Consider the following 24548-nt stretch of genomic DNA (forward strand, 5'->3'; position numbering starts at 1 on the left):
CGGAGGAGGAGGCTTTATAAGCGCGCAGGCTTGTGTTTGCAGCTTATGGAGAACTGTTTGTGTAAACACTGAGCCCAGTGCGCACACACACACACACAAACACACACTGGTGTTTGGACAGTGCGTAAAGTGGAGAGGAGAGAGAGAGAGAGAGAGAGAGAGAGAGAGCATCCTCCCTGGACAGGCTTACTCTGAGTGCTTGTTTATTTCCTAAAAAAACAAACTCACAACCCCTGGACTGAGTCTGCACTGGCACGAGGACGCGACATGGCTGCACCGACCAAGTTCAGCTTCTCCGTCAGGAGCATCCTGGATCTGCCCGAGCTGGAGACGGTGCCCGGCTACTCCTCCTGCTCCTCCAGCTCGCCCTACTCCTCCTGGATGGACTGCGACCGGAGCCCCTGCATATGTAAGTGCACGTTTCAAGCCATTTTGGTGATGATGCTGGGTTTTACTAATCCACCATGTCCAGTGTTTAATGTTAAGTATTAATACGCTTTATTTTGACATTTCTAATAACGTTTATTAGGAGAATGGATGTTAGAAGATTGTGGGCCTTCCTCAGAAAATAATTTGGATACATAGAAGAATGGATGGATGGATGGATGGATAAAGATGGATAAAGATGGATGGATGGAAAGAGATCAATAGATAGATGGATGGGTAGAAAGATGGATGGATAGGACAAAGAGATATAGATAGATGTGTAGATGGATGGATAGATAGAGGTGGATAAATGGATGTATGGTTGTCGATATAGAAAATTCAATGTGTATAAGCTCTATGTATTATGATATTATTTCTATGTATAGAAGTGTGGACTAACCTGTATATATTTAGATGGACAAATACATGAATGGATGTAGACAGATGGAAAATGTAATGTGTAATGCTCTATGTTTATTATCACGTTATTCCTATATGTGGACTAACCGGTGTTTATTCCTGCAGCCTCGGATGAAGGCAGCCTCGAGGCCTCCCCGGACTCCACCAAGCCGGACGACTCGTCCCTGGACTCGGAGCCCGACAAGAGCAAGAAGAGCAAGAAGCGGCGGGTCCTGTTCTCCAAGGGCCAGACCCTGGAGCTGGAGAGGCGCTTCCGCCAGCAGCGCTACCTGTCCGGCCCGGAGAGGGAGCAGCTGGCCCGGCTCCTCAGCCTGACCCCGACCCAGGTGAAGATCTGGTTCCAGAACCACCGCTACAAGATGAAGAGAGGCCGCGCGGAGCTCCTCCACGACGCGGAGATGGCGCAGCATCCCCCGGTGCTGCGCAGGCTCGTCGTCCCGATCCTGGTGCGGGACGGGAAACCTTTCCACACCTGCTTACTGGACACGGAGAAACCCGGGTGTTTGCCCCATTCCTTCCCCTTGGCCTACCCGGCTCTGCAGCACCCCTCCCCGCTCGCTCTTCCTCCCAGGTACCAGCACTTTCCCACCGCGGCGGCCTCCAGATTCGCCTGGAGAGACTTTTGGAGCGACTCTGTTCACTTTAACTCTTTCAAATGAAGGCCTCATCTTTTTGTTTTTTGAATTATTCATGCACAAACTCATTTAGAATCGCATCAAATGTTTTCTGAATGTTCAGCAGATTTTCGAGCAACTTAAACATTTAGATTTTTAGAACCAAACGTATTTTTGCACATTTTATTTTTGCATATCTATTTTCTCTACGTGGGCCTCATCGGTGTGGCCTGGATTTTGAATTATCCGCCGGGATAATGTACTTGTATGTTTTTTTAAGCCGTTTAAACACAATATTTGTATGAATAACTTGATGGCAGATAATGTACAGTAGTGTTCATTAGGCGCTGATAGAAGAGGTATTATTATTATTATAGCCTGAATGTTTGAAGGAAATTTTATGTTATTTGTTGTTTGAAAGTTTCTTTCACTTGTTTGAACTGTTTCTATTTGTGAACAAAAATTATTAATAAAACTCTCACATATTTTGTATTTTAGTGTAATGTGTTTTCTTCTTTCAAGTTTATCCCCCAAATCTTCATATATTTCCTGAATCAAAGCAAATTAATGCAGAAATACTCATTTTATTTGATTAATTCAGCTGTTTTTAGTTGTTTTTCCTTTTAGAAATAGTGTTGAAGCTCTTGAACGTTCTCCATTTGGGCTTAAAATCTGTTCAGTTGTTTTAAAATCATACATTTTAGTCTAAAATATATAGAATTTGTCAAATCTAAAAGATGTAGCAGGTCATGACAGGGGCTCAGGGGCCTTTCTAATGGTAAAGGAAACTAATTATTCAGCCAAAAGCTGAGCAAACATTTCTCCTAAAGAGACTGGATTTGCTTAAGCATAAGAATAGGTGGCCAGTAAACATCCCTCACTATAGCTCCATGTAGTCGTCTGGGCCCATGGGCTGCTTTCCCCTTTTATACTGTGAACTTTTGTTATTCTGAGGCAAGTGGGACAAATGCAGCGACTGGAGCTTCGTTCATGTTCTGAGAGGAAGGAGAAATAAGGAGTTTTAAAGGTGCAACAGGCTGAATTAAAGGCAGGTGACTGACTGATCTTTAATATTTTATTAGATACAAGAACAGGGGGAGTAGAGGAGGAAGATGCTATGATAAGCAGAACAGGACGATCACAGAGGAGCTTATATAATGTTTTTTCTCATGTTTTTATTTACAGTGCACCCAGGCCTGTTCAAAACAACCCTTAACAGTAACTTACATCGACATAAAGTGTGTGGGAAAACTCCAATAGTGCATATTTTCACATTGTCAGATATCCTCACATACACTCGATCCATTTCCGTGTGGCAGCGTCGCCTCGTCCAAGCCTCCCCAGTCTGGTTTGAATGTTTTATAATGAAGAATATGCTTCAGTGTTTAAAATCATGTCAGTATTTCATCGGTGACGAGGGGGGTCTTCTGCTTTCACGCCCCCTATAATGTTGTTTGCTCGTCCTGTGACCCTGCAGCCCATCGTCCCTGTCACCTGGCCCTTTGTCCCCCTCGCTGGGGCCACCTTGTATCACATATGGAGGGGACTGGCCGAACCCCTCAGCTCGCTGCATCTTCCCTTAAACACTCTTTTTGTCTGTGTGTCTCCGTGTGAATGGACCATTGTCCCCCATCCAAAAGGGACCTAGACAAAATCTTTAGTGTTTCAATTCCCGTGATGTTTAATCAGTCCCTGCGACAAATTTATGAGGTTTAACTGCACAATGGTGTTTTAGAGCATCTTGGGGTTTAAGGGTGACAAAGACAGGCTTTTAGAGGTTGCCATTGGTTTTTTAAGTTGGTCCGAAGAATTGACTGAAAAGGATGGGTTTGTATTAGCCTGCCCATCCTATAGTTTTACTCACTGCTCTGCCCCACAGGGCCTCTCTCAGCAAAGTTATAAGGTCGACGTAAATAAGGCCACAGGAGAAGTATTGTCGAGATGATGCAAAGAACATTTAATGTGTATTTGGTTTTAATGGCCTCCGGACTTAAAAACACTGATTCTATACTTCTCAAATTCATATTTTTGCTGGTTAAAAAACATTTCAAACACTAAAGTCTCCCCATATTGAAAACTTTTCATTGGACAGATTTTGTTGTGGGTCGTTTTGGTCCAGTGATCGTCTGAAACTTTGTTTAGTCTAAAAACATCCAACTGTTTATATACTCTTCTAATCTCTGGGTTCATTTCTACATCTCTACCCCACATAGAAAATATAAGTTATTGTTCTGTGTGTAAAGTAAATATGTTAAAAGAAGAATGACAAAAGTTTTAATTTAAATATATTTGCCATCTTTCAAAAGCAAAACATAGCGGGAAATCAAAAATAGACCTTCTACATATAGTGAATAAAACTAATATTTATATGTTAGACAAGATTTAGATAAATACTCAGGTAAGACTGTGTTCGTGCATGTTTGGACATATGTGACTTGTCTTTTCATTGCTTGTGTATGAACTAGGGTAACTAAGACTTTGTTTTACGATAAAGAAACATGTATTGTTGTGGATGAATAAAATGCGAAGTGTAAAGAGACAAAACATTATATTAAACCAACACTGATGATTAAATAAGTAGTGTAGCCGAGTGATTTGCATGAGTCTGTGTGAAACTCTTGGAATAGATGACACAAAAATAATGCAGCTGAATGTGTTCATTTCTCTTTCAACTTGTCTGGTTGTGATTTCTTTAAAAGGAAACATAGTCCTACAATCCACATTAGGGCTTTTTTTCATTTCTGGTGATGTTTAAGTATTTAAAAATGTAACAGATGTAATGTTATGGAAGTTTTCTGGAAGCTGGTGAAAGGAGAACTCAGGCAGCAGCAGAGTTTAATGTAGACTTGATGCATCAAGGAGACCAGAAGGTGGATAAATATACAAACGCTAACACAGTAACATGAGGAATTGTCTCCCCCAAGTCTGAAGATGTCTCCCACAGCCTCCCAGTATATCTCCCTCACCCTGTGTCACCCATTCCAACAGCACATCCATGAAAGGCTAGAACTGCTGTCACTCTCTATGTTACATGTAGGTGTTTGCATCCTATTGGACAGTTAAGCCTAAAGTATGAATTCCTAAATCACGTTGTGTCCTTACGTCTTGTCCCTGGTGAAATACACAAAAGAGTTGGAGTTTGTGAGAGTTGAAGTTTGGTGCCTCTCTGTCTGGAGCATCTGAGTTAGATATGAACGTCCATCAACGTAGACACTGTAGTTTGGTCCTTCATCTATAACCTGACCTTGGGTCCTGCTTAGAGATAGAAGGGAGTATCTGTGGAATTAGACAGACACTATTCTCCTGAACAGATATAGTGTAAAATACAATATACATAATATATAGTGGCACATACAGTAATGTGTGAGGATGGTCCAAAACTCCTCAACAGGTAATATCTAAAAAAACAGCTTATAGAGATGTCCTTTATGCCTTACACATTATTAATAATGTAGACATGTAATATTCTTAACTAAAGTCATTCAGAAAGATTACAACTGTACAGTATCAGCTGTAATATGTGCAGTGGAGGTTCCACTGTGATAAAATCATGCTCATAGTTTTGAGACTAGATTTAACTTGGGAACAGAGAATCCTTCATCATATTTTAAATGTTACTCTATACTTTTGATCTATGCATTTAGACTTTTGATGAAAAACGCACAATAAAATCTCTTTATATGGAAACAGGCGAACATAGTTAGTTTTTTTTTATACGTTCCTCCGTCTATAAACTGTAAAACATGTTTTCTTTCAACCTTCAGCTGTTGTATAATAATGTTTTGAATACTTATCTGACAGAATTGCACATTTTAAACTGATGCATAAGTGTTTTTCTTGGATTTTTGCTCCCTGACATTTACATTTTCTCTCATTTACAGACCAACATGAACCTTTATTCCACTAAGGTGGAGCGACAACTTTTCCATCTTCAGCAAATACCAACAACTCCTTCATTTTAAGCCGGTTGTGATCCACGCGTCCACTAGATGGCGCAATAAGACCCAGTATAACTTTGCAAATGACCAAACCCTGAGTGTTTTCTGCGGATGGTGACGTGCAGTACATCCACCAGGGGGCGGGCTTTGCTTTTATCCTCTGAATCCTTGCAAGTGTGTCGCTTTGCAGCTGCTGATTGGGCTTAGGGAGGCAGTGACGTGTAGAGTGACGTCATACACCAGTGTTTTGCTCAAAGGTTACGTTTCAGAGTCACTTTGCGCGAAGTCCAGTGGGAAAGAAAAAACATCATCTACACCTGACTTCGTGCGTGTGATGGTGAATCAAACCAATGTTCTCCTCTTTCTTTTTCACACCTCCTCCTCAGCTGCTGTTGTTCCTCCTGCAGCTCATTTCCTGAGGAGCTGGAAGGAAAAAGGAGGAGAAGTCAGAAAGAGTTTTATAAAAATCCTCAGGAGACTCAGACTCTGTCAGAGCGAAATGAGACAATTAACAACTGATCTCAATTCAAGCAGATGTGAAATGTTTATATTGATGTAAAGAAAGTGTTGTTTTTTTAATAGGAAAGAATCACTTCCCCTCGTTGCACTGCTTCCTTTTATTCTCTGGAGTATATCATGCACCAATCAGTTCATAAACAACAACCTGCAGCCTCGATAACAAAAGGCTCGATAGCCCCATACCCTCCACTTCACCGCGTCCTCATTATTCGGATGAATTAGCCCGAACATTTGGACTAATTACCACTAATTGGCCATAATTGCCGTGTGCCAGAACAGGGGAAAGGTTCTGATTGAGATGATTAAGAATGTCTTGCGAAATTCCGTAATTAACGGAGGCAGGAGCAAGGTCTACCACGCGGAAAACATGCTGTAATGTTAATTGGCTGCGAGTGACGCGCGCGCGCGCCTCGGCTGCGATCCAAGACAGTTCACTTTAGCTGTAACATAAAACCTTCGGGCTATGTGATAACGTGGCTTCATTAGAGATAATTGTGAGGCAATTGGAGCAAATGGATTGTTGTGATGTGTGCGCGCATCTTTAAATTGGAACCGTGCGTCTGGAAACATGCAGCGCGCATCAGGTTATCCTGCTGACAGCCTGTAAAACACTCACACGCACACGCACACGCGCGCACACAGACACACACACACACACACACACACACACACACACACACACACACACACACACACACACTCATCTCCATGACTCCAGAGGACATTACATTGTTTTACATAGATTACCTGGAGACTTATTTTCACTTCAACCATAGTTACTACTTGCCTAACCCTAACCCTGCCTAGACCTTAACCTGACCTAAAGCTAACCTTAACCTAAACCTAAACTTAAGACATGTCTTAACCTTAAAATTGTATTATTTACATTATGGGGACTTGCTTATTGTCCCCATAAGGAAGACAAGTCCCCATATTGTGTAAACTGGTTTAAGTCCCCACAGCATGAGTAAGACCTGGAACACACACACACACACACACACACACACACACACACACAGCCGTGTCTCCATGACTTCAGAGGACATTAAATTGACTTACATTGATTTCCTGGATACTTACTCTGACCTCAACCTAGCTACATGCCTAACCCTAACTATGCCCTAACTTTAACCTAACCTAGTCCTAAAGCTAACCTTAACCTAAAGCTAAACTAAACCTAAAACTAAACTTAAAATACGTATTTGCCTTAAAATGTAATTATTTACATTATAAGAACATGCTCTTTGTCCCCATAAGGAAGACAAGTCCCCATATTGTGTAAAGAGATTTCTTCCTGGAATACACACACCCAGGTTTCTGCAGGACTTTGCATTAACTTCAATTCATTTAGGAAAGAATAGGCTATCCAAACTTATCCCTAAGCTTAACCTAACCCCCAATACACACACACACACACACACACACACACACACACACACACACACACACACACACACACACACACACACACACACACACACACACGCACACACCACACCCTCACTTTGACAGCTTGTTGCTGAGGTCGCAGCCAATCTGAATAAAAACATTAAAACTGCTTCTAAACATTATTTATGTTAGAAATAAAACTCTAAGCCCAGTTTAATACTCAACAGAGAATAACACGGATCACAGTGTTACAACAAACCGGATCTGCCACCAGAAGACGCTGTGTTTCTTTAACGACACAACCTGCAGCCACAGACTCCTGCTGCAGGAGCTGCTGCTGCTGCTGCTGCAGCACTGACCCTTTACCAACAGACACCTGCTTTATTTCACATGTTTACTGCAGCTTTACATCAGGTTTTCAGCTCCGGTTTGATCCTGACAGCCACAGATTGTGTAAGTTAGACGTTACATCGATTTTAATTCTGTGCTGCTTACTCTCAATCATTTTGTAACTGGAGAGCAACAAACTGGATGAACAAAATTTGTTGCTTTATCCTGAAATATCTGAAATATGGACTAATATGTAAATACTGATCATTAAAACAAGCTGTTTGCACTTAAAAAATATATATACAGCATTTAAAATATCCTACAGCAAAAACTATAATAATAATAATAATAATAATAATAATATTAATTAATTTAAACACTTTTGTTTGCCCTAAAATAATAGATTTAATTTATTGTCTGTTAATTAAAAAATACGTAGAAATAGCCTCCTAAAAGCTGTGCGTAAAAGTGACATTTACCTGTCCAGCTACGCAATATTTACACTATTTCTTTTCTCATGCCTCTAAGTACATTTCTAGAGCTGACACGTGATGCAGTGGAACTATTATGGCATCAAGGTAAGATGCTGCTCGTGCTTCAACACCTTTAACCTTCGCACGAGAGCCTCTCCTCCTCAAGACTCCGTTGTTTTGTTTACTTGTTGTGTGTGTGTGTGTGCGTGTGTACGTGTGTGTGTGTGTGAATTAAGGTAATGATATCAAAAGAAGAAAAAACGATGGGGGGAGGGGGGGGTTGTTAATCATTTACGCAGCTACTTAACACGCGGATGTGTATTTATTTACTTATCAGTATCAGTCAATTTCCCGCCCCGCAAGTGCACTTTTGCATGTCTGAGTACGATAAGGCATAACACAAACAATCCTGCAATCACTGGAGGCCTCTCATGGCCATTAAAAGTCAGTAGTTCACCCGAGGAGTGGTTCTCCAACTCTCAAGTCCATACAGGCCTCCTTTCATCAAGAGGCCCTCGTAAACATCACTACAGTTAATAAAGTGCATTGTGGTCACTGCGAAGCTCGAGGTGCGGCCGCGCGTTCATCAGCGACCAGCAACAAGTCGCCAACTCCAGATGTGGCAGCTGGAGCGGGAGCGGGAGCCGGAGCGCGCGCACCACCACCGCCCGCCTGCAGCCGAGCATCTCTGAGCGCGCACCGCGGCGCTCATGTCGTGGTTACAGTGCGAAGGGGAGCACATGTCTTGGAAGTGAAATTACGCACGGAGGAAGGAGGCTAGGGCTGTTTGGTATTGTTGCCGATGCCCCGCCTCTGATGGTAGCCTTAAACCTGGCACCCAGCTAAAACAAACCAAAGCCAGCACCGAGCTCCCACTCAATCCAATTAAGGCGGACTTGAGGCGCTCTCCTACGTGTTCATCTACCAGGATCGACGCTGAGACAACAGGAACCAGAGGGGCTTTGGCTAAAAGAAGAGAGGAAAAAAAAGAGAAGGAGCGATTGCCTTGCCTTCTAATTTCTCCCTCTCCAGCCCCAGAACAATGTCGATGAGCCCTAAGCATACGACTCCTTTTTCTGTTTCCGATATCTTGAGTCCCCTCGAGGAGAGCTATAAGAAATTAAGCATGGAGAATAACAACTTGGGGGCACCTCTCACTTCTTACCGGCAGCCGCAGGTTTCCCAGGCGGCGATGCAGCAGCACCACATGGGCCACAATGGGACTGTGTCTGCGGCTTACCACATGACTGCGGCAGGTGTCTCTCAGCTGTCACACTCGGCCATGGGGGGCTACTGTAACGGCAACCTGGGCAACATGGGCGACCTGCCGTCGTACCAGGACGGCATGAGGGGCAGCGCCACGGCCACCGGCTGGTACGGAGCCAACCCGGACCCGCGCTTCTCCACCAGTGAGTATCCCGCACCTGTGCCTTGACTCCGGCTTTGAGTGGTCTCGGGTGCACGCTTGGGTGAATTTGGCGCACGGTGCATCGTTTCTGTCAACCGTGCGTAATTACGCGCAAAGGAAAAGACTCTCCATGTCGCTCTAGTCTAGATTTCCTTATTTTGTTGTTATTAAATTTATCCCAAAATAAAGCTTAATAATAGTTTATTTAATTCATGGAGGGCAACATCTGTTAATGAAAAAAAGTCTCACTACAAGAGCGTGGCTGATAAAATGTCCCTTTAAGCGTTGGGCGTTTATTTAAGATAATTTATTAACCTGTGCCGACTCTTTCATCGCATTAAACCAACAACACTGTGCCGTCAGTGGTGAACTTTAGCCGCACTTGTTATTTAATAGAATTTGTCAGTTGTGTATTTATGAATCTGGACTTTGACGCGCATTGTGTGTTTGACATTAATGGATGAGGGCACCTGCCTCTGATCATCTGTCTTTCTTCTGCTCAGCTTGTTTGTCAAAATGCACAATGTTGTTGTGTTGCACTTTATAATTATTAATTTCTGACTGAGCTTTAGGAAATTAAAACACTATAATTGTGTCCTTCAAAACCAAATTTCTCTGGTGTGTTCCTTATAAAAACCGGCTTGTAGAATTCATTGTATTTATGTTCTTTTCTTATAGTTTCTCGCTTCATGGGTTCGTCGTCGGGCATGAACATGGGCAGCATGGGCAGCCTCAGCTCCCTGGCGGACGTGGGCAAAGGCATGGGCTCTCTGTCCAGCACCCCGCGGAGAAAGAGGCGAGTGCTGTTCTCCCAGGCGCAGGTGTACGAGCTGGAGCGGCGCTTCAAGCAGCAGAAATACCTGTCGGCGCCGGAGAGGGAGCACCTGGCGAGCATGATCCACCTCACCCCGACCCAGGTGAAAATCTGGTTCCAGAACCACCGCTACAAGATGAAGAGGCAGGCCAAAGACAAGGTGTCCCAGCAGCAGATGCAGCAGGACGGGGGCTCCTGCCAGCAGCAGCAGCAGCAGCAGCAGTCCCCGCGGAGGGTGGCCGTGCCGGTGCTGGTGAAGGACGGGAAGCCGTGCCAGGGCACCGGCCACACGCCCACGTCCTCCGCACAGACTCACCACCAGCAAGGGGGCAACGTCATGATCATGTCCAACAACACGTCCGGCCTCGGGCAGCACCAGGGCGGGCAGGTGGGAAGCACGGGCCACTCTCCGGACCTGGCCCCGCACTCCTCCAGTCCCCCGTCGCTGCAGGGCCAAGTGCCCGGCCTGTCGCACCTCAACTCCCCCGGCTCAGAGTACGGCTCGGCCCTGCAGTGTTCCGCCCTGTTGTACGGCAGGACGTGGTGACAAGAGGCGGCCGCTCAGAGCTCACACCTGGCCAGGACTTCGAGTTGCACCGTGTAAATGTGCGCGTATTTGAAAAAGAAGCTCCTCTTGCATTTCCACCTTTTGGAAAAACAGAAAAAAAGAAAAAAGACGCGAGACTCACATGGAAGAAAAACACTCGTCCTGAAACTGCGGGATGTTGAAAGTCTTGGGATTTATTTATGTAAATTATATTGAGAACAAGAGAAGAATCGCGTAAAAGCCGCAGAAAGAGGAGAAGTGAAGCTGGACAGGGAGGCGGAGGGGAAACTGCAGAAAACTGGGTGCTGTTCGATTCCCCCCCTCACAAACAAACAAACAAACAAACAAACACTTGATGATTTAAGATAGAATTTAATGTAAGCCGTAGATCTAGCTTGTATATTTCTGTAAGAGGTTTGGATTTTAGCTCTCTGTTGTACAAAGTTTTTGACGCTATTGACGGTTTGTTGTCGTTTCATTGGTATTTGTACGTTTTATTTCTTTGTAACTTATATAGATATTTGACTTACTACAGAACAGTCCTATTAATAAATTATGGAAACACGACAGCTATAAGCTTTTTCTTGTGGAACCTATTTTTACGCACAGACCTAGAAATGGGTCTTTGGAGACATCAGAAAATTATTTATGAATACAAACATCCTTTTATTTTGTATTATTTCGTTTAATCGATTCATATTTCTCCTCTTTTTTTTATGAAGGTAGTTTTCTCTACTAATTATTGGTTTCATTGCGATAAATAACTTTTAAAATGCAGATGCAGGTTTGGGGTTTTTTGCTAAACCAGTCCAGGTTTTGCAAAGTGACAAAACAAAAATATTACATCGACACTAATTCGACTCTAATTCTACCACGACGGTTAAAGAGTGGAGGGCCTATTTTCCAGGTTTCTCCTCGCACACACCTCGGTGTTATCGTGCAGCTCACACATGAGCCCTGCAGAGTAAACTCAGCCTTTTTCTCTTTTCTCTTCTCTGTGTGTGTTCGGTGTGTGTGAGTCAGAAAAAGGTGAGGTCGCTCAGCTCCCACATCAAACACACTCGCAGCTCAAAGCGCTGCAGCTTATCGATGGAAACCCCTGAAGTATTCTGCTCAAATAACCGCTCTGCTATCAGCCGCTTTATCAATAATCTATCAGGGGATTGTAAGGAGGCGGCGGAGCCTGTTTGCGTCCATGACAAACACCTTTTGTAAAGTTAACCTATAAACTGTCGTCTGCAAGAATGAAGGCTTATTTTTTATCCAAGTTATTCATTCTGTCAGCATTTGCTCTTCAAAAATAAAATAGGCCTAATACTACGATTATTATTTGTGGATTATTCTCCAGCCAACTAATAAAGATATATGTGTCTTAAATGGTAAATTATGTGGTTGCTTAGCGACGGGTGTCAAATAAGACACTGTCCAAATTGTCTGAATTAAAAAAAAATGTACATTAGAGGATTTTTTTTATTTTATTGAAACGTTTTTTTCTTGCAGTTTAAAACATTTACATTTCATTCATTGGCCACTAAACTCACTTTCTAACAAACCTCACCAACTTAACTTGTTTGGGGACATTTTTTAAATTGTATTCTTCAATTTTCAATTTTTATTTGTATAGCACCAAATCACATGCATAATATAAATATATTTAAATACATAACTTACCTTATTATCTCAGGCACCTGACCTCGTATAGGAAACTACTTTGTACTGTGAAGTCGAGGCCTAACAGAGTTATAGAGAAACACGACGAGCTTTGATTTAGACCCAAAGCGAGAAAGCAAACGTATCGGTTGACCTATATCTCCTAGTGACGTGTTAAATAGCATAATAATAATAATAATAATAATAATAATAATAATAATAATAATAATAATAATAATAATAATAATAAACTTAACAATGGTCCAATTTGTGTTTGCTACAAATAGGCCTAATACAAATGATAATAATAACCAGGTGTATGTTACAAATAAAAAAAAAATTCAGATTTATGTTACAAATAAAAAAGAATTAGTTTTGTGTTAGAATATGAAAAAATAGATGTTGGTGTTTCTTTTTTTTATCAATAAACAATAATAAGCTGTATTAATGCTCCAGGAGCAGTTTGCACCTGACTCGTGTTTTATACATCCTGTCTTCTATGTGCTCCCTGGTTCTGATCTCGAGGGGGTTTATTGCTCCTCCTCTCTCTGTTTCCTGGCATGTTAGGTTGGGGAAATTATATTTGACCTACTACTGCGTTGAAATGGTTATTTATCCATTTTATTTTATGGGGGAGGGGGTTGATTCAAACTTCAAACGTGTGCTCCTCCATCGAAGAAACCTCTCAAAGCCCCTCAGAGGATTGGTTTGGTGGCTCGGACTCAGTGTGTGTGCTCCACTGAGAGGATGGGGTTTTTCTTGACTGGTGAAACGTTCATTTATATTTTAAAACACGCAGCTTTAAAAAAAAATAATTTGAAGGACCTGTGAGTTTCTCCTGGACTCACGTGTCTTTGCCACCGAGCAGATCCCACAAACTCCTCCGGGCTCTTTTCAGGAGGAATCTCCCCAGCATCACACACCATCTTCTATTAGGTGTTTCGCTGCGCCTGTTTTGTTGCGCACAGAAGTGAGAAGTTTGGGATTACATTACCATGTCTTTGGCGCCGTGTGTGGTCTTTGTGTGCAGCTTGTAGCTGTTGAGAATGACTTGTTGGAAGCGTGTGTGCTCTCATCGCTCCCTTTTGTAGGAAGCCACAGTGCAGCTCCACAAGTCCTCCTGGCTTTATGCTGGGCTGCTCTCCCCGAAGCCCAAGCAATTAGTCCCTAATCTCCAGGTAATCATATTTGAGTTAGCGACGAGCTGCATGTGAATTTTACTCGTCGCTTTAGCCCCAGTTTCACTTTCGTGGATAATATGCAGCATCCATATCTGTGTTTGTTGTTAGTGTCCGTGGAATGAGGTCAGTGTCTAAAGAGGGAATTAAATATGGCTGCGTCTGGAAAAGTTCAGGCTGCAATAAATTCTGGAGGGAGAACAAGAGCTGATTTAAATCCTCATGGTGACTTCGACAATTTAACAATAACAATCTCTAAATATTTAATTTTTATTTACATTTCACTTTTAAAGTAGTTTTCCTCATTGAAAATTCAAAATAATTGTCCCTTTTTGTTCCACTGAACATTTCTAAAATTGAGAATAAATATGTAGAGAGCAGGAGGTAAATCACGGCTCCTCAGGATGGAAAAACGTCAATCGTTTGAAATGTTTGCAGCCTTTCTTGTGCTTTTAAGACACAGACGAGAGACGTGAGAAAGGGAATATAATCATTAACATATTAAATAATACTTCAAATGATTAAACCAAAGTACACCATACAGGTTAGGGTGGTAACAATGCCACAATTTAAAAAAGCGTCCCTGTTGTACTTATTAATCAATGTAGAAATTTGATTCCTGGCATATTCCTAATCATGAATATATGAGGATGTGTATGTCATGTTTTAATATGATTTGCTTGCTATAATTTGAAGTTATAAATCTAAGGAAAAAAACAAATGAAAAAATAATTTGATAGTAGTGAATTACAGAATTGGTTTCTTATCATTTTAAGAATGAGCTTTTAAGCTTTTTTCCTGTTAGAGATGTAAAAGGAAGAACCTGGTGCTGTCCACGGTGCTGAAATAGATCAACAAATTATTTTTTCATTATTAACAACAACATGTGTTGTCCACACATCACATATTTAAACAAGACAAATCCAACAATTTCCATCACATTATAACCAGAGACTTGACAGAGCTACTTTTCACATATGAAACCCTAATAACCACATTTAGAGCTGGAATGAAAACGTGTCTTCTTTTTAAAACACAGCCCCTCTCACTCAACATTGCATCGCAGCAGGCCTCAGCATTCACGTGCATTACAAACAGCACAATTACACAGCAACTGCAATCACCCCCCTTTGGTAAATGTTATTGTCAGCTAGCAGCAAAAAAATCTTTAATTGTCCGACGTTTATCTGCTTCTTCAATCCATTGTGCAAAGAGCACAAACGAGGGTCATTTGTGCACTGAAATATTTTGCATGCAAAGCGAGGCACAAGATGCTGTAATACTTGACCTTTCAGCATAATTGTTGCAGGCATGAAATGCAGCATTCAGAGCTGGCTGAGTGGGGTCTTTTCTCTCTCCCCCCCTCTGATGAACAAATCACATTTTATACATCTCCCGTCTTTGGCTTTGTTTCTTGGGAAGAAAACTTCTCTGGGGCTGGATGCCATTCATTTTCATTTTAATGAAGCTGCTGAAGAGGGGGAAAGAAAGCATGAATCACAAGATTTCTCAATTCAAGACTCAACGACTTAAAGCCAGAAAAGAAGAAATGGATATTTGACATTTTGACAAGTCATTGGTTGATTAACACTGGGCAGCAGGATTTTAAAAATCTTGCTCAAGGACACATGGTAGGAGAGAGACTGTGGAGACTCAACATGAATCAGTGGTTGCAGGAAAAACTGCAGGAACTTCAAAACCAAACAGAAATAGAAAAAAACTATATTTAAAAAGAATTAAGTCATAGAAGATGAATAAGCAAATAGCATTTCTTTCACCTGATAAAGTCGTGAAATGTGAATTAAATGAGTATTGTTTAACAATGAGCAGGGAAATTATTATATATACATTAAGTCTGTAAAGATTTGGTCTTTTACAAAAATGTAAAAGATTCAGATTTTTGTCAAATATCTTTTCACTATTCATCTTCTCCACGTGGATTGTGGGAAATATACAACACAACCAAAAACAAATACTTGGACACTAATGGTCAGGAGAACATTTGCTATTAACAGTTAAAACCTCTTGTTAAAGGTAGTTTGAAAGTTTCTGGAGAACGTAAACTTAGTTTTTTAACAAATGCATCTCCTCCTAAGTTTATTTTAACTAAACCCCAAACATGAACAAAATTAAATCTGGTTTTGATGTAACAATATTTTACATTTAAGAGTAGCACAGGTTTGTTTTCTAATAATTTCTCTTCCATCTGAATTGTGAAAGTGATTTGTTGTCATGAGGTCGGTGGTTGAAGATCATGTGTTTTAAAGAAGTGCATCATCTGCATAGAGCTTAAAGTCAAACTGAGAGAGAAGTTACATCATCTATAGCTTCAGCTGGGACCTAAACCTGAGTGGAACAGAATATGTGACCAGGTCATTAACATGAGATCGGACTGCTCAAGAGCGGGGAAGGCTTTACTAGCTGGGTTTAGTTCAGTAGCTGTGGTTAGTTTAGTTGATGTGGTTAGTTTAGTTGATGTGGTTAGTTTAGTTGATGTGGTTAGTTTAGTATCTGTGGTTAGTTTAGTTGCTGTGGTTAGTTTAGTATCTGTGGTTGTTTTTATGTTAGTTGCTGTGGTTGTTAATCTGTGGTTAGTTAGTTGCTGTGGTTAGTTTAGTATCTGTGGTTAGTTTAGTTGCTGTGGTTAGTTTAGTTGCTGTGGTTAGTTTAGTAGCTGTGGTTAGTTAAGTAGCTGGTTGTTTGTTGCTGTGGTTAGTTTAGTATCAGTGGTTAGTTAGTTGCTGTGGTTAGTTTAGTATCAGTGGTTAGTTTAGTTGCTGTGGTTAGTTTAGTTGCTGTGGTTAGTTTAGTTGGTTTAGCTGTGTTATTGTTATTAGTTTAGTATCTGTGGTTAGTTTAGTTGTGTGGTTAGTTTAGTTGCTGTGGTTAGTTTAGTATCAGTGGTTAGTTTAGTTGCTGTGGTTAGTTTAGTTGCTGTGGTTAGTTTAGTAGCTGTGGTTAGTTAAGTAGCTGTTGTTGCGTTAGTAGCTGTGTTTAGTTTAGTATCAGTGGTTAGTTTAGTAGCTGTGGTTAGTTTAGTAGCTGTGGTTAGTTTAGTATCTGTGGTTAGTTTATCATATTATAGCTATTTATGAATAGTGAGTTTTTTTTAACAGGTGGAACAGACACTGTTTTGTTTGAAGCTATTTTGAGGATACAACCAATAAACGCTTTCTGGGAACCGATATAAAAAAAAACACCACCACTTATCTACTACTCAGTTGTAATCTCAACTTTATTTCTGCTAACTAGCATCAATAAATAGTGACACTCAAACAGAAATCTTTTGATTTGAAGATGGCCGGACAAAGATTTGTGGTTAAGTCCTCAGTACTGTGCTCTGCTCTGTGAGCTCTGTGGTGTTGGCAGTCGTACTCAAACCATCTCAGTCAGCTGCTAATGGGCTCTCGTCCTGTCAAATAATGAAGTACCTTTCCTGACTGTGCTCAACTCAAGCTCACACTGTTTTTATTCAGGTCCTCGTGTGTTTGCAGGAGAAAGGGGGAATTGAAGATAATTTGATGAAAGTATTTGGATTTATTTAAAAAGATTAAGCTTATGATTGGAATTAGGATGAGAGTTACAGGTTTAAGTTTAAAATGTGGATCAGAATTAGGTTGAGCTTGTTGGGCTGCATGGTTTAACCTATAAAGTCCTAGGAGGGATAGGGATTTGTGTGTGCATGTGTGTGTGTGAGGGGGAGAGAGAGAGGGAGAGAGAGAGAGAGAGCTCCAGTTAAACATGCCAATTAAGGGAGGCCGGTGTAAAGCGGACTTGTCATGTGTGTGTACAGTGGCAGCAGGAGTCCTTTAGGAAGCAACGAGCCATCACTAACCCCGTTAACACTGAACCCTCCACACTGACCCGGGTCCTGCTGCTGCCTCCACAGACCTGCACCAACAACTGCTCCTTTTAATGTCCGGGGCTGTCTCTCTTTCAAATGATGAGACCTGGAGTGAAGTTAAATAGATCTGCATGACATAATCACCAGGGTATTCATAATATATATTTATATTAAATTGGGTTTTTATTTTATTCTATAAGTTATGTTAATCATTAAAAGTATGTTGTAAAATATTAGTAACAGTGATGGGAAGTCTATAGTTACTCTATTACATTTACATATTTACTCATTTATTTGACAGAAAGTCACTTGATACTTTACAAATTAAGATATTACCGTCAAATATATCATCTTAAAACACGTTGTATTTTTTACAGATAAAAGTATAGGCTACCCAACACTATATGAATAAGTTAAAATGATCTCAAAGTTATAATACATCAACATCCTATTATATACCTTATGGGGTTAATTATGCATTTTTAACACTTTTACTTTCAATTCTTTCTGAAATTTTGTAGCTGACGCTTTTATATGTTTGTCTTAGCAACATTTTTAATGCAGGACAAGGTATTGATACTTTAACTTCAGTAAATGACTTGAAAACCTACATCACACCGATTAAGAGAATATAAGGACACTACAGAGATCTTGTGGGGTAAGACCCTTTCAAAGCCTTACAAATATTTTGTTGTCCTATAAACATATATATATATGTAGCTTTTCTTTTTATGTCGATGCTGAAATAATAAAACTTTTGACATCTTGTAGTAAAGTGGGACAACTTGAGGAAACCATCCTATATTCAAACCAGGCCTCCAGTCAGTCCATTCTTCTGTGTGACTGAATAGTGGGGGTACGTCTCTTTGCAGGCGTAAAAAAAAAAAAATTCCTTGAATGTTGCTACACAATAAGCAATCAAGATCCCAAAGCCCAGACATTTGACAGCTTAATGAGTTCAGGCTGCAATCACTTTAAAGAAAGGGCCTGGTCTATTTTAACCCGAGCAGAGCCCGTGCATGTGAGCTGAGAAAAGGCGCAGCTCGTCCATTTAACTCACAGCAAAGATGCACATAACTACAGGTTAATACAAATACAGGCTGGAGGTGGATGTAAATAGGTCTTGTGTATTTAGGACCTGTTGAGACCTACATGTTTTGTTCGGCAAACAGGAGGAGGGGTGATATTTGCCCCCCTAATGAAATATGTCATTACGAGGAATTCATGTGACACAAAGGGGGCGACAGTCAAAAATTGCCCCACTGCTGTTCAGTAATTATATAGTTTGCCCTGGCAGCGCCTGCAGGCAGGTGGCTGGTCCATCATGCAAATGGTTTGGCTGTGCCGACATAATTAGCCACTGCGAGCCGCTTAAATTAACAATTAGCTAACATGCAATTCTCCTCACAACGCTGCAGTTCTCTTCTTAGGCCAATTGTCACTGTATGTTATTCCGGTCGCTGAATTGCTCAGTAGGACAGAAGCCTATGTGATTTCTTACTTGGTCAATTTACAGGCTAAATAAACGGAAATCGACAGAATAAGGGCTTGTGTCCTATAATCCCCCCAAAGAGCTGCTATATGTGTGTATGTGTATATGTGTGTGTATGTGTGTGTGTGTGTGTATGTGTGTATGTGTGTATATGCCATGGAGGCACATTTATTTATGTTCAGCAGCTGGCACACTGCAGCCTCTCAGGATGTCAGGTTGACAGGCAGCTCAATGGACGGGTGTCAGGTGTAGATATGAGACGATGTGATATGCAGATGATAAAATAAGATACAATTACATACGATACGATATATATGCGCCACGATACGTTGCAATATGACACGTTACCATCAGATAGGATATGATGCAATACCATAAGATACGATAAGATCATTTTAGATACGATACAATAGATGCAGTGCAATGCGTTGGAATATGAAAAGATACAATACCAACGGATAAGATACAATACAATACAATATTCATATGATAAGATAAGATACAAGAAGATACAATAAGATACATTAGATGCGATATGGTACCATCAGATAAAATAAGATACAATACGATACAGTATAATAAAGTAAGATAATCCTTTATTAGTCCCACAACAGGGAAATCAGCTGTTACAGCAGAGAAGAGGAAAGTGAAATAATAGACATCAGTAAAGTAATAATAAGTAAAAATGAAATATAAACACAAGGAAAATCTAAAAACATAAATGGAATAGAAATAGTATATACAGTATAAACAGAATATATATATCCTGTGAAATGAATTGCACATTGGCCATTGAGTTGCACACACAGGACGGACTATTGCCCAGTTAAACGAAGCTGAGTGAATTCAAAGAGCAGACTTGGTGTGTGTGGTCCACTGAGTCGGTTGCACAGCCTTTCTGCTGCAGGAGGGATCGACCTGTGACACCTCTCCTCGGGGTGAATCGTTTATTGATAGTAAAATGGCAGTTTAGCAGAAAGACAGTGGCGTGTGAAGTGAGAGTGAATCGGACTCGGGGGCCACACGCTGCGCCTCAGTCAGCTCCACAAGCTCCTGCTTTTCTAACCTCTGCACTGATCCCCCCTGCAGCAGCAAGACCCCGAGCAGCATCTCCCTGCTTCAGGCCCACCACAGCCCACCCACTCTCTCATTGTCCCCGCTGCCCCGGGACATGACACAGGGACAAAGTAGACATTAAGCAACATTAAACCCAGGGACGGGCGTAATCAGGAACCCGTTATCTCTTAATGAAGGAAAACACATGCGGAGCGATACACATATAGCAGGTAATCAATAGAGACGCCGGACAAAGAGAATCAGGGCTCGTCCCCCTCCTTCCTCCCTAAAAAAAGGGAAATGCTAATCAATTAGAATCATTGTTTGCTCTGAGACCGTTCAGTCTATTTCCATTAATTACATGTTCATTAAAAGTAATTCGTCCAGGCTACACAGCGACAACATTTGTCTCCCCCCCTTTTGCCCTTTTTAAGGAGTGATGGACAAGATACTGGCTGAACTCCAGCTCCCTTTTTTAGAATTAAATCTCAGGCTGAGACTTTAGAGAAGAAGTTTGAGGTAAACTGGTCTGGACTGTTTATCTGCTGAAGTGAATACCATCAACACCTGGTCACTTTTAAACTAGGATATACAAATGAGGATATTTATGTTTTTTTTAAATTATTTTCTAATGTACATCTTTTTATTTACATGTATGTTTTATTATTAAAAGCATGTCCGGAAATATTAGGATCATTACTGGAAAGTAATTAGTTAGGAAGATAAACCGATATATTTTTATTTCCACCACATTTATTTGACAGATATAGAAACTAGTTACTTTACGGATTAAGAGACACAAATATATCAATTTACAGCATATTGGATTATTGTTGTAGATAAAAGTATATGCTTTACCCAACACTACATGTAGTTAAAATAAGCTCAAAGTTATACATAAAACTGACATGACAGTTAAATGCTAGAGCCTATTATATAAATCGCCATTATCACATTATAGTGATAATGGTGTTTATTAATTCCTGCATAATGAAAATGTGTACATTCATTTACGTGGTATTGATTCTCTTACTGAATATTATTAGCTGGTGCTGTTATTATTAATAACATCACTACATCTATATTATCTATCTTATCTATCTTATCTATATCTTATTGTCTGACAGAGCTTCAATGTGACGGTTACACAACTGCTCCTGGTTTCTCTCTGGCTGTACAGCCCAGTCGCATGTGAAAGGAAAGTAGGAGATTGGAAACACGGATAAACAACACAATAGAAGTATAAATGCACCATGAGAGTATGAACACAAATAAACTGGTTATGTTGTAAACGCTGCAAGTTGTGTAACGAAGTAATAAAGTAGAGCAATGAAATGAATAGGTACTGTACAAATATGCAGATGGGGGATGGATATGTACATTGTATGCTGTATATTTCTATATTTATACTATTATCATGATTATTAACAGCGTGCAGGATTTCACCAGCTGGAAACTGTGAAACATTTACAATAACACTCATTTGTGTTGCTGCCTACTTGGTTAGAAAAAAGCCCGGCGGCTGTTGTTTAACCAAGTGTTGTGTTAAAATGTCATGTTTTACCATCATGATCAGTATGCGATCCTATCTCCTTTTACTCAGAGTCGCTTTTACCAAAGGCCCACAACCTCTTGTTGGTTGCTATAGCATTCTCAAGCATCATTCTGCTGAATCCCAACCCCCACACAGACCTGCTCTGCACACTCGTAATAAATTATCCTCAAGTGAAACGACTAAAAACGAGCTGGACCAGAGCTGGACAGGGCCACTTCACTGAATCATACCTCATAAACATTTTCATTTTCCTGTGTGTGACTTGACCCCCCGAGCTTTTATAAAGTGAACGCATGTGTCTGGGTCTTTCAGTGTGTATCCTCGAAACCTTGCCAACTCCACGCCTCTACTGCCACTGCCGCTCTTATCTGCCCGCTAATGACTGATGTTATGCAATCACATTTTGCAGCAGCGGCAGACAAAATCTGTAGGCGTCTGGATGCATCTCATGCAGAGCCTCCTCCTGGTCCTGCGGCCTGAAGTGCAAACATATGCGTCTGGAGCGGCGTCGAGAAGAGCGCTGATTTGTTGATTAATTAAACACGCTCCCCCAAAAATGCCCACTAAAAGCACGCGTTCACAGCGCCGCACCACCAAGTTTAGTGGGGGAACAAGTGGAAATTTGAATCAGCCTCTTTATTCTACGAGCCCCATCTTTGCCAAATTGAATGCAGATTGAAAATAATTTTTCAGCTCTTGACTCGGGCTATTCACGGCTCTCTGAATTGGTTTTCCTACTGTCACGCTGCCACGCGAATGTAAATAAAAGCATTTAAGTCTGCGGCAAATCCTTCAAACGACTGTGTGGCTATTGACTTGAAGGATATTGTGTCGTGTCAACAGAGGAACCGAAAAACTTGCAGTGTTTTTATTCTAAATAATTTGTTATATTGACTTAATCACTCTCAGTTTTAAAAATCAATGTTGTTGAAGGATAATATGTCTTTTTGTAGATAATAAACAATAAATAGCACAAAAGTAAATTATATAAAAAAAACATGTACTTCATACTTCATCATCCCTGTAGAAACCACTGCAGCTCTATGATTTTAATAAACACTTAATACTTATATACTTTAATAAACTGCACATATATATCACTATTACAAACTCTTTGCGTTCACCTCCTCCAGTGGATTTCCAGTGCAGGACCGTGCCTGCTGTGTTTTGGCAGGAAATCAATACAGGGGTAGGGGTGGGGGTCGGGTTGTGTGTGTGTGTGTGTGTGTGTGTGTGTGTGTGTGTGTGTGTGTGTGTGTGTGTGTGTGTGTGTGTGTGTGAGGGGGGGGGTCTGTTCTAATCATCTGTACATTTTCCATCACAATCAACAATCAAAGCCAAGACCTGAATCTTTATTTGTAGGCCTGAACTGAACCATTTTCCCACTGTGAAAGGGAAGCTAAATTAGAACCCTTGGCTCCTGTTAGCAGCTCTTAATGGCTCTGATTTGTGAACTGCTAAATGAGGTTATGTAAATTGATGCTGAATGTAGGCAGAGGCCCCCAGGTGACAGGTGCAGTCAGATGAAGGTGGGGGCAGGGATGGTGTCATGAGGAGGTGGGAGAAGGGGGGGTAACAACATATCAAGATGTATTCATATACGGCCACCGAGAGACACATTAAGAAACTGAGGTATAAGAAAAAATAGCTGTAGGCTGAGGGAAAAGCTAAATATACTCAAATTCCTAAAAACATCCTTAAAAAAATTGAAATTCAAACAATATTATTCAAACATTAAGATTTATCTCAACTACCTGAGGGGAGGAAGTAGATTGCTCATGTTTGAACTGTTCTATTTTACTTCCTTCAGAAACAGATGTTGTACTTTTACCCACACTACTTGAACAGGGGCGATTAGAAGTCTGGTTAATAGTTTAAAACACATTATATTAACAGTTGTAAGCTGATATATGGTTTCTTTGAGTGTTAATAGTTGTTAACAGCTAAAACTCCTGCAAGCTGCTAACTGTGTGCCGAGATGTAGAAAGGCATTATGATATAACACAGTTGTATTTATATGAATATTCCTTAAAGGGAGAAATTACAATTGTTTAAATTGTTGTCTGTTTAAAAGCTGCTTACAGATGGTAAATTGGGGGGTTAAGCTAAAATCTGACTAATTTCTTTTTAAAAGCAATCTGTTGAATACAAAATAATGAAATGTATATAAGATAGTATATATATTTATGTGTATGTCTTTTTTGTGTGGAAATGCTGTTGACTCTGTATTTTGTCAGAAAAAAAATTACATAACAGTGTAACGGGGGGGTTATCCTTCTCCATACCATTATCCATCATTTGCTCGTCACATGCTTCACGTCTCAGCTGATGCTGGCAGACGGCCCACGTTTCAGACGCGTCTCCATAGTTCTGACTGAGGATGTGATAACAAGGGAACCATCAACATTCAGCCTCTCGGGGAAAGACTGCTCGCTGATTGGAGGACTCTCTCTCACTGCACTTCACTTCGGCCATTTGGGCTCCACCGGTTTCTCTCTGAGACGCAGCGAGGACGACGCAGGAGCACGAACGAGACTCCAATGACCTGGTCTGTCTTTGCTGAAGGACTCAGTGCTGTCCACTGGTGGGACAAAGTACTCTTAATATAGTAGTGTTTGATTACACGTTTTACTTGTATTTCTGCTGTCTACTCCACTACATTACTGAGGAGAACATTGTACTTTTTTACTCAGAGTTGTAGCTAGCATTAAGTTCCCAGTACTTGTCGTGGGTTAATGACACGAGGAAGAGTTCAAATTTTCATGAAGTTTTTCGGAAGATTGCGATTTATTCAAACTATGCTAGTGTTTTTTTGGGCCTTTTGGGGGGCGGTGAAAAAAGTGCTAAACTAAACACTTAGATAATATCATCTTTTACGTTGGTGAACTCGTTAGC

General features: G+C 40.8%; 2 protein-coding genes across 2 annotated transcripts; both read left to right on the top strand.

Annotated features, from left to right (window-relative positions):
- Positions 1-267: 267 nt before the first annotated feature.
- nkx2.9 (NK2 transcription factor related, locus 9 (Drosophila)) lies at positions 268-1505 on the top strand. The gene is made up of 2 exons (XM_035168492.1): positions 268-409; positions 952-1505. Exons 1-2 carry the CDS (start codon positions 268-270, stop codon positions 1503-1505), a joined length of 696 nt encoding a protein of 231 aa, XP_035024383.1.
- A 7474-nt stretch (positions 1506-8979) lies between these two features.
- nkx2.1 (NK2 homeobox 1) lies at positions 8980-11445 on the top strand. The gene is made up of 2 exons (XM_035168395.1): positions 8980-9518; positions 10196-11445. Exons 1-2 carry the CDS (start codon positions 9152-9154, stop codon positions 10876-10878), a joined length of 1050 nt encoding a protein of 349 aa, XP_035024286.1. The 5' UTR covers positions 8980-9151; the 3' UTR covers positions 10879-11445.
- The last annotated feature ends 13103 nt before the right edge of the window (positions 11446-24548 follow it).

The sequence above is a fragment of the Hippoglossus stenolepis genome, chromosome 10 (assembly GCF_022539355.2).
Source record: "Hippoglossus stenolepis isolate QCI-W04-F060 chromosome 10, HSTE1.2, whole genome shotgun sequence".
In the NCBI taxonomy this organism is placed as follows: domain Eukaryota; kingdom Metazoa; phylum Chordata; class Actinopteri; order Pleuronectiformes; family Pleuronectidae; genus Hippoglossus; species Hippoglossus stenolepis.

Coding starts and splice junctions, on each gene's coding strand:
- nkx2.1 (XM_035168395.1), top strand. CDS start 9,152: ATGTCGATGAGCCCTAAGCATACGACTCCTTTTTCTGTTTCCGATATC. Junction 9,519..10,195: donor GGACCCGCGCTTCTCCACCA/GTGAGTATCCCG, acceptor CTTTTCTTATAG/TTTCTCGCTTCATGGGTTCG.
- nkx2.9 (XM_035168492.1), top strand. CDS start 268: ATGGCTGCACCGACCAAGTTCAGCTTCTCCGTCAGGAGCATCCTGGAT. Junction 410..951: donor CGACCGGAGCCCCTGCATAT/GTAAGTGCACGT, acceptor TTATTCCTGCAG/CCTCGGATGAAGGCAGCCTC.